Source organism: Ipomoea nil, unplaced genomic scaffold (assembly GCF_001879475.1).
Source record: "Ipomoea nil cultivar Tokyo-kokei standard unplaced genomic scaffold, Asagao_1.1 scaffold1770, whole genome shotgun sequence".
NCBI lineage: Eukaryota > Viridiplantae > Streptophyta > Magnoliopsida > Solanales > Convolvulaceae > Ipomoea > Ipomoea nil.
Window position 1 is genome coordinate 1,337,639 of NW_017618198.1, and position 13,350 is coordinate 1,350,988.

At 33.6% G+C, this 13,350-nt stretch overlaps 2 protein-coding genes across 3 annotated transcripts; one reads left to right on the forward strand and one right to left on the reverse strand.

Annotated features, from left to right (window-relative positions):
- The first annotated feature begins 259 nt into the window (after positions 1–259).
- Positions 260–3,007, forward strand: LOC109192559 (4-coumarate--CoA ligase-like 5). 2 transcript variants are annotated; one of them, XM_019343253.1, is made up of 4 exons: positions 264–1,864; positions 1,947–2,014; positions 2,482–2,584; positions 2,656–3,007. In XM_019343253.1, exons 1-4 carry the CDS (start codon positions 362–364, stop codon positions 2,779–2,781), a joined length of 1,800 nt encoding a protein of 599 aa, XP_019198798.1. In that variant the 5' UTR covers positions 264–361; the 3' UTR covers positions 2,782–3,007. The 2 variants fall into 2 exon arrangements, 1 of the variants encoding a protein (XP_019198798.1); XR_002056121.1 differs by lacking the exons at positions 2,482–2,584; positions 2,656–3,007 and adding an exon at positions 2,152–2,464 and having other exon boundaries at positions 260–1,864; positions 1,947–2,070.
- Positions 3,008–3,154: 147 nt separating this feature from the next.
- Positions 3,155–10,246, reverse strand: LOC109192560 (acyl-CoA-binding domain-containing protein 4). The gene is made up of 14 exons (XM_019343254.1): positions 10,044–10,246; positions 8,631–8,758; positions 8,326–8,403; positions 7,496–7,576; positions 7,227–7,293; positions 7,077–7,138; positions 6,699–6,838; positions 6,491–6,617; positions 5,940–6,054; positions 5,767–5,855; positions 5,099–5,182; positions 3,937–4,257; positions 3,790–3,849; positions 3,155–3,668 (listed from the first exon to the last, which is right to left on the reverse strand). The coding sequence occupies exons 2-14, from the start codon at positions 8,724–8,726 to the stop codon at positions 3,507–3,509; spliced, it is 1,482 nt and encodes a 493-aa protein (XP_019198799.1). The 5' UTR covers positions 8,727–8,758; positions 10,044–10,246; the 3' UTR covers positions 3,155–3,506.
- Between the last annotated feature and the right edge of the window lie 3,104 nt (positions 10,247–13,350).

The window sequence follows — 13,350 nt, forward strand, 5'->3', positions numbered from 1 at the left end:
TATACTAAAAGCACATAATTTTTGTACTGAATGTACATTATTTTACAGTATACAAAATATGGTCCACACAAGCACACAATAATGATTGATATCTACCTTATATGGACAAATTATTTTGTGGACCCGAGTCCAAAAACACATAATTTACCTACGGAATGGTCACAATTTACACACACAATTAAGTATATTAAAAAAAAAAAAAAAAAAAAAAAAAAAAAAAACCAACAACAGCAGCTATTTATATTGCCGGCTAGCATATGGGACATACGTATAAAGCCACGGACTTGATAGAATAGTCCTAGGAGTTAACGACGAATATGACGTTTATAATTCTTTGTTCCTCTTGATTCTTGAACAACAAATGCCTATTTATATTCACACAACAAAGTTGAAACCCAAGAAATCTGCACAACTTAGGAGTATCCGTCCAGTCTGTCTAGACATGTCTGGTGGAGATGGATGGCTCTTCCCCATTGTGGATGAGCCACCGGTGGTGGGTAGGAGCGGTGACGGTGGCAGTGGCGGCTTCGACTCAAAAACCGGAATCTATCACTCCCTCCTCCAACTAGATGAACACACCAAAATCCCTACTAGCCCTGACCTTGACACAGCCACCTTTGTGCTGTCTCAGTTCCCCGACATTTCCAGGGCCGAATCCCGGGTTGCGCTTGTTGATTCTGCAACCAACCAGAGCGTGACATACGCTCAGATTCACCGCTCCATTGCCTCGCTAGCCACGGGGCTGCACCACGGGCTCGGGGTTAGGAAAGGCGATGTGGTTTTTGTGCTGTCACCAAACTCACTGTTGTACCCGGTTATGTGCCTTGCGGTGCTCAAGGTTGGTGCCATTCTCTCCACATCCAACCCACTCAATACCCAGGCGGAAATCGCTAAACAGGTTAGTATCTCTGGTGCAAAGCTGGCTATTGCTGCACCAGAAGAAGTGGACAAGTTAGTACCTACTGGGGTGCCTACCCTTTACACTACACGGCCCAAAGATGATGCTAATGCGCTATCCATAGAAGAGTTGATTGAGAACTGCGAGCCTCGGGACCTGCCCGAGTGTCGCCCGTCTCAATCAGACACGGCTGCAATACTATACTCTTCGGGTACTACAGGGGTTAGTAAAGGTGTTGTGCTAACTCACGCGAATCTGGTAGCTGTTATGACTCTGCTAAAGTGGTATGTGGCTTCAACGTCGTCTCAAGACGACGTCTTCTTGTGCTTCATACCCATGTTTCACATCTATGGGCTATCGTTTTTTGCGCTAGGGCTGTTCTGTTTGGGTACCACTACGGTCTTGATGCAAAAATTCGACTTCCAGGCCATGCTGGAAGCGATTCAGACTCACAAGGTAAACAACATCCCAGCAGTTCCCCCGGTGATTCTTGGGCTAGTGAAGTATAACAACAGAGGTGGTTATGACCTGTCCTCGTTACGAAGGGTTGGGTCAGGGGCTGCGCCCCTGAGCAAAGAGGTGGCTGATGGGTTCAGAAAGAAGTTTCCGTGGGTGGAGCTAAGGCCAGGGTACGGTTTAACTGAGAGCAGCGGGGCAGCTACATCTTTCGTTTCTAGTCAAGAGGCTAATGCACGTCCAGCCTCATCGGGGGTGTTGTTTCCATGCATTAGTGCTAAGGTAGTGGATACAGAGACCGGAGAGGCATTGCCACCATTGAAACAAGGGGAATTGTGGCTGAGAGGCCCTAATATAATGAATGAGTATATAGGCAATCAGGAGGCAACGGCTAACACACTCGACTCAGATGGGTGGCTGAAAACTGGAGATCTTGGTTATTTCGATGAAGATGGCTACCTCTACATAGTTGATCGTATAAAAGAACTCATCAAGCACAACGGTTATCAGGTACGTAAGTCTAAGCATATTCAAGTCAATCTAACATTTGCAATTCCAGATGTTACAGAACTTACATCTATGCAAAATGCAGGTGGCTCCAGCAGAGCTGGAAGCAGTTCTATTGACTCATGCCAATATACTCGATGCAGCAGTTGTACCGTGAGTTGCTTCATCCACGGGGCTAATTTTACTATTCGAAAAACATTATCTTATATCTATGTCCATGCTTATGCGTCTACCAGTTTAACATAACATCCAACAATGGGTAGCGTTGGTTGTCAAGAATCAAGATGGGACACACATAAACATTCTATGTCTATCACACAGAAAAGTTTGTCAATCCACAGACACCTACCCCAAATCCCCAATCAATGATAAAGTAATTTATCATTGGTTTTCAAGATGGGACATAGATAAACACACAGAAAAGTTTGTCAATCCACAGACACCTACCCACCATCAATGATAAGGTAGTTTATCATTGGTTGCCAAGATGAGGCATAGATAAACCATCTATTTCTATCAGAGAAAAGTTTGTCAATCCACGGACGCCTACCCACCATCAACGATAAGGTATTTTATCAGTAATTTATTCATTTGTTTCTAACAAGGTAAAAAATTCTCAGACTAGAAGATGAGGAAGCGGGACAAATACCTGTGGCATATGTGGTAAGAGCTTCTGGCAGTGAACTCACGGAGGAGCAGGTCATTCAATTTGTTGCAAGCCAGGTTTGTTCGAGCCCATCTCTTCTCTTTCATTAGCACCTGTGTCAGTGTTTCCTAATGACTCACAATATCAGGTAGCTCCATACAAGAAAGTTAGAAGAGTGAATTTTATCAGCCAGATACCCAGATCAACTGCAGGCAAAATTTTGAGGAAGCAATTAGTGTCACAAAGCAAGCAACCAGTCCCCTCCAAATTATAGAGTTATTGTGCAGAATCAGGATCTGCTTGTACCCAGACTGTAACTTGATCCGACAACTCTTACAATTATCAGAATAATAAATCATGAGCAAGAATCTAGAAATAGAAGTAATTTCGTTGCAACCTATTGTAATGAGCTTGGCATCATTTATTTTATCTTTCTATCATGTACAACATAAAGCAAACACAAAGTTCTGCAAATCCAACGAAGAACTTAATTACCATTACAACATTGTTCTTCCTGCCATGGAGATTATAATACATCTGGAACATAGGAATAATCTGAACATGAAGATTTCATATCATATACCAACGAATAAAAGAGTTAACGGAGAGAAATGCTATTGTAGTTCAATTAGGAACCGGTGATATTCTGAATACCACACAAACATAATACAAATGAATGACTGCATTACAATTTAAAATGTGTGGGTTTTAAGAATATTGAAGTTGGAATTACACAACGTCACAGCCATAGAGATGGAGAAGTCAATGAAAGAGAAAGCAAGATTAAAGAATTCTAAACTGCTGTATGTATTATCAACTGTTTCAAGATAGAGAAACCATTTCCTCATGTCAACAATGAAATATAAAACCAGAGCTTCACAAAACCTTTGAACTCAACCAGAATGGTTCACTATGTTGCGAAGGTAGAGCAATGAATTCAACCCTCTAAAATAACCTATGCAACAAAGCAAAGTTGTTATCCATGATTTTATTCTCAACTCATCCAGCAATCCACTTCCAAACACCTCCTGACCTCTGACCCTGGACAGTTTCAAGCTCCATATCATGTTCTAGTGCAGATTTCTGCCTTCGTAGTGCTTGAACTTCCTCCTCTACTGACTGCATTGAGTCAAGCACCTTTCGTAGTTCTGCTATTTGTGCCTTAAAAATACATCATATCCCAAACAAACAAATAAATAAATAAACCATAGCATGTACCGAATGGATGAAAAAGTTAAACAGTAAACTAATTAAGAAAGCAGAGGAATTGAAGGATATAAACCTCCAATTTTGCACATCTTGATCGCTCTGATGTAAGCTGACCCTGAACTGAATGAAATTCCTGCAAGCAGTCAATGAGAATGATAAGAAGATTGACAATTACAACCTTACAAACACACATGTAATAACACTATTACTACAAGAATACCTTGGATAAGTCAGTATGAGTGTTGTTAACTTCTTCAATCTTTGCCTTGAGAGCAGAGTTTTCTGCTGTAACTTCAGCAAGAGATGATTCCAATACCTTTTTCTCTTCTCTAATTGCATTAATTTCGGCAGAAAGATCCTTCCGGGTGGTATCATTTTGGACTTCCTTAAAATTTGAATCTTCTCTTTCAGTCAAGTCCAACATTTCAGGTTTTGTCAAGGCATATGCAGCAGTGACAGAAGCTGCTGCTGCAGCAGCTGCTGGTGACATAAGTATCTTAGGATGCAATGAATCCCTTGGTTTGAGCCTCATAACATATACCTAAGTTTGGTGTTGTATACCAGGAATGTAAGATAAACTTTGTTCAAGTCAAACTAAAGCATACCAGAGGGTGCTGAGAAATAATATTTAAAATTTATTAAAAAAAAAAAAAAAACTAAACTAATGCATTTCAGAATGTCTGACAGTACGTGAAACCTATTCATTTCATGTTAGAGAGATATTTATTGAGAAGTGGTCAAACATCCTCTCCAGGATAAGTACATACTACTGAAATAAGGTATAAATATCAAACATAAAAATAAATAAAGGGGAAATGTATTACATTTGTCATTGAATTAGGAGTTGTTACCAATTTAATCCTTTTATTTGATAGACACAAGAAGTATAGTATCAAGTAAAGAAATTGAGATACAATAAACCCAGTTCTTAAGTTCAACCTGCAGTTTTTTATATAATTATATTAATTAATCAGTACCAACCAAGAATGAATTACAAACGCCCATAAACACATTTTGTTAAGGGTCAACATCGCATATAGTTTACAGTGTTGAGAAAAATAATTTTCTTATTCACTACGGAGTTTTTTTTTTTCATTTGAAGCAAACCTAACATACAAAATTCAGTTATATAATGGGTGTAGTTACTTTATTGCATCAAAGCATCCACCAATGTAGCCAAAAGATGTTCCAACATCCATTTCACAAAGGCGTATCATTATGTCCTATAACATTCTTGTATCCCTCAATGAACTCATTAAAGCGATAACAAGGATTTGAGCACATTAGCTAATAGAGAATTAAATGCAAAAATAAGTCCTGGACTACTAGTAACAGAGAATATAAGAGCTCATAACATAGTAAATCACTATTTGGAAATATACCTCATTACTGTATTTCCCATTGTAGCCACCAAATGCAACCAAAAACTTTTCACCATCTAGTAATGCCGAGGATACAGTTAATCCCTGTTCCAAATCTCCAATTAGGCATAGGACATTGTTAATAATAAATTGTCATACATAAAGTATGCTCATGTTTATCATCATCTGACTGAAAACTAGGAAGCAGGAGAGAAAAGAAAAAAAAAAGAAGAAAAAAAAAAATAGCATACCCATGCTCAATAATATGCATCAAGTCACATACCTTTTCTCTATTTTACTTCGTGAACCTAATTCAGAACTTTTTGTTACTTCTAAATTGAATTCATTGACAGGATAAATTGTTTATGCTATTCAAATTTATCTATTAGTTTGCTGCTATTTCTTTTTGTTGGCACCATAGTTCAATGAAGCTCAAGTCTACCTAACTACTTCACAAAAATTCATGGGAAAAAAAGGAAGGATAAAGAAGAATGTAACACTTCTCTTTGCTATAAATTTCAAATCAGAAAACACACAAATAATAAGAAATAATGCATATGTGTGTTAACAGGAGATACAGTTCAACTTAACATATGTCTACCAGACTACCACATTCACCATATACTGGATTTCTAATGTAAGAGCAACCAATCTGGAACAATTAGGGGAAAACAGTGAAAGATAGTGACCTCACTAGCAAGTGGATCTCTCCCCTTGACACTTGTCAACACTGACACAACAAGCTTAGACATATTCAAAACTAGAGTTTCTGGCACACCTGAAAACAAAATAGAAATTCTTCAATATGTCTTGTAAACAGAAATCCAAATACACACCACATCACACAATATGTACTACTTACCACTTCTGTTATCTCCACCACCAACTATGTACCAGTTCTCATCTATGGTGACTCCAGCATGGCCAGCCCGTGAACTAACCAAATCACCCTGAAGTTGTGGGCAGGACCATTCCATCTAGTAGGTAATAAATCAAACCTTTTTTATTAATAAACATACCTCTATAAATGCAGCATGAAATAGTTAATGATGATATGAATGACTATAAGATCTATAACGAGGAAAAAAATCATTGGATGATCAAATAGCTAACATATTGCATCTTTAGACCATTTATATAACTAAAGAACTTATGAAGAGCAACATCATTCCATATCTTGAGATAATATTTCGATTCCCAACTCCTATGAAAAATTAATTTCTCTAATAAAATCTGTTATGACATACCTATCACATCCTCAATATCCAGTACAGGAACACTACTCATAGAAACTAGCAATCAGAAACCACACCCAACACTTCATTTTGCATCTCGATACCATGCCGAAAGAATGAAAGATACAATTATATAAAAACTCAAATATTAAAACACAGTCAAACAAGTATAAATTACCGTTTCCAAGTCCAGTATGTGCAGGTCATTGAAAAAAACTGAATGAGAACAGCCACCAAAAATTAGAAGGTAACGCTCTGCATGTAGTGCAGCTGAGTGATCAAATCTAGGAGATGGAGGTGTCTGCCTATCAAGTTAAAAAAACGTGATGAAGAACTCTTCATGAGGCATACACCATAAGTGGATGCTACACTAAATTGATACTTACGTGGTCTCCACAGAACTCCAGGTCTGTGTCTCAAGATCAAGAACATAAATATCATTCAGTAGTCGCCTCTTCCTGTCTTCTCCGCCAAACATTATTAGCTTAGAACCAAAGAGTGTCACAGATTGCCCACCACGAGCTACCTGGAAATGCATTACAAACAAGTTAGAAAAACCAGACATCAAATTGCCAACAAAAATATAACCTAAAAATGAAGCATGAAATAGAGCTGAGTCTTCTTCTTTTTCTTTTTTTTTTTTAATAATACCCAATTGACAAAATTGTAGCACGAAAAATACAATTGGTTGTGTTCTATGACCAAAAAAAAAAAAAGTAAACCAGTTAGAGACTAAATAAAAAGTTGTTGAGGCAGTTATTTACTGGAGGTGTTCCAAAGGTCTCCATAATGCTACAGTGCTGTGATTCCGGATCAATGATCCAAACTACAAAAAAAAAAAGTGGTGCACGGTTAAAAAAAGACAACAAAATGGGTTTTCTGCAAGGTTTGAAACACTAGCAAGAAATGGAAACCTGTTACAGTGTCAGAAATGCTTCTTGAGTGGCCAGCGAGAAGCAGCAATTTGTGACCCCAGTTAATCTGTCAATGAAATAAACATCATAAAGAAATAAAGTATCCATACAGTACAATGACCTTCTGACGGCATGACACAGACCGAACAACTAGTTCAATTGAGAACTGAATAAAGCTGAACCTTACATATAAATCAATAAACAGATTTAAAATTATAATTCGTTTTCCATAAGTAGATTAAAAACTATAACTCTGCATTAAATCTCACCACAGAATGACCAGATAAAGCTGGAAGAACTTCTGTGTTTGATTTTATTGTAGACCATGCCAGAGATTTAAGATCAAAAACCTGAAGAGGAGACAACATTTGTTATAAAAACAAAAAATTAAAGTTTCTACATCAAAATATGTATTAATGAGAATTTTATAAAAATACATGAACCACGCTGCCAGGATTTTGGCAATAGCACTGAAATTCTCTCTAGGTTTAATAATTACAGAAAACACCTGCTTGTCTGAGGCCGTAAGCTAGCAATTTTGTTTAAATTATGACAATTATAATATCCTAATCCTAATCCTATCCTAATAATAATAATAGCAATAACACAAAACAAAAAAACTATGATACCAGTTATCAGACAATTTCACTTCATGGAAAAGTACTTATCTATCTCCTACATCCTAAGTATTCCTTCTTAGAAGAAAAATAAGCACTAAGAAAATGAATACTATGTATTATAATTATAATTAACATAATAAACAAAACACAATGGCACCAGAAGTAGTTACCAGTGAATTGAGAATGGAGTGAATAAGTGAAGAGAAAAAAATAGAAACATGATCTACACTTTCTTGTTAAAATGGAGTCTTGAGTCAAACACGGATAAAGGGAAGATGTTAGTAATGGTTTGTGAGTATGACTATCAGACCACAGATCAGGAAAAAATGTGCAATTTTAAAAATAGAAGCTGTCATAGTGAAATATATATATATATATATATATATATATATATATATATATATCCCCATCTTTGAAGGAAAGAAAAAACACCAACTGTCAAGGATTTGATAGGCTATAACAATAAGCAAGACCACTACCTGAATGTCAGACAGATATCGACCATTACGACTTCCACCAGCAATGTACAATTTCCCGTCTAACACAGTTGCAGCATGCTGTTGTTCAAAAAATAAATTGCACCAGAAGCCATGGGATACAACATAAGAATTTAAACATTTGAAAAGGAGAAATTTCTGATTATGAAAGTAATGAAACTGCACCAACATAATTTGGGCGTAGAGATTTAATGGGGGGAAACATAGAAGAAGAAAAAGAAAGTGGCATGGCCAACAAAAGATCTTTCATTATTTTGGGCCATCTAACAGTGTTCAGAGTAAAGAACCTTGTAGCGAGCGGCCGGTTGTGGACCAGATACAGAGAGAGCTGTCCACTGGTCATAGCTTAAATCCAAATACCAACTTTGACTATCTGTCCCCATAGCAGCTTACTTGAGGCACGATGACCAAAGAGCTGAACAATAAGTTAAAAGGACATACAGAATACAAAACTAGTTACATACTTACATTTGGAAAACTCTAAGATACAACTAATGCAATTATACAAATAGTTTTAAATAATAAAAAGTTCTGGAATACAGGAAATTTCGAAGAAGTGGAAAATGTAACCAATCTTAAATATACTGATATGCTATGTCCAAGTCATGAATCAGAAGGAAAATACTAGCAGACTGAAATCTAACAGAGAAAGTGAGATTATTTCTTTATGGGGACAAGTGGTGTATGCAATTTACTTCCAGGATAATCAATTAAGAAATCAAGTTAAAGGTCAGAGTTAGGTTGCTCAAGTATGGAAACAGAATGGAGCCATGGAAAAAAGCAACTCCAATGAAAACCAGTAAGAAATTCTTTAACTAGGTAGCTGTGGTCCCAAAGAAAGACATGCAAAGTAGCTACCACCCAATCAGCCATATTATGGATCAAGAAATTAGAATCACGATTTGCATTCAGAAACATAAAAATCACTAAATCTATAACAGACTGACATAATACCAAGTTGTCCTACCAATGCTATAAAACTGAAAAACCTGAAATAGAAACCGACACAAAAAGTGAAAAAACGGTTTTCTAAAGACAAGACCCAAGCTATTACATAAGATACAAGCAAAACACATAGAGTTTCAATGATTTTTATCTAAAAGTTTAAAGTATCTTTTTGAGTTTCAGTTAAGAGACAATATCAGCATTTATAGCAAGGAAATACAGCACTTTCAATGATGTTCTGGAAAAGCAAAGCTTACTACAAACAACCTGGCATAAGATCAATACTATGACTGAACAATATGATTTTTTTTAAAAAAAAAACACTGCAAGTAGAATTATATAATATATGCAGTAAAATCAGAATTTAAATAGATAATAATAGTAAGAACAACAACAATTAAACCTGGATCCCTTACTGCTTGAGCTTATTATAACCAGCCCCAAAGTTCAACTCTTTACATTTATCCAGCGAAATAAATATATGTACAACTCCGCATTCTAATTCTTTCACTGAACTTTTTCTAAGTAAATACCAACCCAGGTCAGCAGATCACCAGCACGACCCAAATTGGATTAAATTTGCCATTTTCTCATAGATATAACAAGCTCCGATATCAAAAATGGGAATGAAAAGGGAAAAAATCTAAAGGGAATGAAAAATCAAAATCACGCCCATAATGATGCATTGTAACATGATATTAAGAAAATTTGGAATCAAAAGATTCAGGATTAGGGAAGTAAAACGGAATTCTTACAGAAGGGAGCTTGGAGAATTCGGATCTGAAAAGTTTGAGGAGATCGGACTGAGCGGATAATCCGATCTCGTGTCCTGCAGAGTGGTGTTGGGTAGACTGGTAACTGAAATGGCAGAAATTTGTGTGCGCTGTCTTTTTATCTATAGTTTTTTTACTTTTTTAACGTCGAAGTCTTCTGCTTTGGTATGAATTTTGGAATCATTCCAAGAATAGTGTGTTCTTCTTTGGAAGAAGAAAAAAATGAAAAACAGTGTTGAATTTGCCCCTACGCCTAACAAATTGTGTAATTAAGATTCTTAATTGAAAATTTTTTTTAATAAAATCTTATAAAATGGTAAATCACAATTAAAGTGATTAAAATTAATCCATTTTTATTGTGCAAAACTTATATGACTTTTTTCCTTAGGATCCACTTTGTATTCAGGTATCATTATCCCGATTACATTCTTTCATATTCAAAAGTGGATCATACTCAGTTACTTACATATCATCAAATTTGTAATTTTTTTACTACGGAATATTTCCTCGCACTTTCAAAAGCGAGTCTCAATTACTTATTTAAAAATAATAATTGAGCATCATCTCATTCGCCCAATACGCGTAAAAAAATTATATATATATATATATATATATATATATATATATATATATATATATATATATCTACTATCTACTATACTATCTACTATACTAATAAGAGCCCAAGAGAGTTAGGGCTATAATGGGAAGAAAAAATGGCGGTCAAATTTTTTAATCAAATGAATGACTCAGATTGATCAGATTTTAATTTTTTCTTAAGATTTCCTAATTTATCCTTAATGAATATGATTATCCATTAACTTTTCCGTTAAATATTATCTTTTCCGTTAATTTCTGTTAGTTCACCGTTAACTTACTCATTGATTTCAGTAAGAAAGGTCTTAAGTTTGAACTCCATCCTAATCAAAGTTGGCATAATTAGTACTCTATTTTACTCTTATTAAATTTAGTACTCTATTTCACTCTTATTAAATTAAAAATAATAATAATTTAGTAGCTACAACAAAAAATAATATATATGCATTTTTTTAATTTAGAATTATGTGTCTACAATGTCTTTATTCAAAAAAAATTATTCATTATCAATAAATTAAATAAGAGAAATAATTTCATTAGTTATATTGTCTTTATTTTTCTCCAATATAAAAATTCTTTACATTCAAATTCATCAATTGATTATATTCGCTACATTGTCCCTACAATGTCTTTATTAAAAAAATTATTCATTATCAATAAATTAATTAAGAGAAATAATTTTATTAGTTATATTGTCTTTATTTTTCTCCAATGTAAAAATCCTTTACATTCAAATTTATCAATTGATTATATTCACTATATTGTCTATTATCTTTTTATGCACTACTTTTTTTAATTAAATATCAAAGTTATAATACAAAATAATGCTATATATTTATTTACCAAGTATTTTATTAATACCATAAAAAAATTTAAAAAATATAATTAATAAAGTCAATCATATTAACTGCTTAAGGGATTTGTTGACAAAGAAAGTATTCAAATCACACAACAAATTGAAGTGAGAACTATCTCGTAACGTCCTTGTTTGACAATCAGCAGTTAGCGATTTGCGTTAACGAATTATATCAACGGTTGGTAAAAAGATATTTCAAAACTAATAAGAGCCAAAGAGAGTTAGGCCTATAATCGGTACAAAAATGAGGGTCAAATTTTTTAATCAAATGAATGACTTTGATCATATTTTAATTTTAATTTATCCGTAATTATATGATTATCCGTTAACTTTCCCGTTAAATATTAACTTTTCCGTTAATTTATGTTAGTTCACCATTAATTTACTCATTGATTTCAATAAGAAAGGTCTTAGGTTCGAACCTCATCCCAATCAAAGTTGGCATAATTAGTACTATATTTTACTCTTATTAAATTACTAGTTTTTTACGCGCATTGCGCGATTGGGATAATGCCCAATGTTTTTTAAAAAAAATAAGTACTTTAAAGTATATTATATTGGAATTGTTCATGTATAAATAATTGAATGTTGAATTTGCGTATTTAAATAGGTAATTCTAAGTTTACAAATGCAAGATAATATAGTCAAGATTGATTATAATTGTCAATAAAATAATTGTATAGATATGGTTGATACCAAATACGGGACATAAGGGAGAGCAAATAAAAATTAGGGCATAAAATATTAAATATATATTAATATTGAAGAGCTAAGTGCTGATTGCCAAACAAGGACATTGCGATGTAGTTTTCTACTTCAATTTGTTTTGTGATTTGATACTCTTTTTGTCAATAAAGCCCCAAGTAGTCAATATGATTGGCTTAATTATATATATTTTTTATTTTTTAAAAACAATTATTATTATTATTATTATTATTATTATTATTAAATATATGTATATCCTTAGGTCATTTTACATGTTAATCTAAACAACTAATTTTTTGAAATATCTTTTTACCAACCGTTGATATAATTCGTTGGTCAAATCCGTTAACGCTAATCGCTAACTGCTGATTGTCAAACAAGGACATTACGAGATAGTTCTCACTTCAATTTGTTGTGTGATTTGAATACTTTCTTTGTCAACAAATCCCTTAAGTAGTTAATATGATTGACTTTATTAATTATATTTTTAAAATTTTTTCATGGTATTAATAAAATACTTGGTAAATAAATATATAACATTATTTTGTATTATAACATTGATATTTAATTAAAAAAGTAGTGCATAAAAAAGATAATAGACAATGTAGTGAATATAACCAATTGATAAATTTGAATGTAAAGGATTTTTACATTGGAGAAAAATAAAGACAATATAACTAATAAAATTATTTCTCTTAATTAATTTATTGATAATGTATAATTTTTTTTAATAAAGACATTGTAGGGATAATGTAGCGAATATAATCAATTGATGAATTTGAATGTAAAGAATTTTTATATTGGAGAAAAATAAAGACAATATAACTAATGAAATTATTTCTCTTATTTAATTTATTGATAATGAATAATTTTTTTTTGAATAAAGACATTGTAGACACATAATTCTAAATTAAAGAAATGCATATATATTATTTTTTGTTGTAGCTACTAAATTATTATATTTTTAATTTAATAAGGGAAATAGAGTACTAATAAATTTAATAAGAGTAAAATAGAGTACTAATTATGCCAACTTTGATTGGGATGAGGTTCGAACTTAAGACCTTTCTTATTGAAATCAATGAGTAAGTTAACGGTGAACTAACAGAAATTAACGGAAAAGATAATATT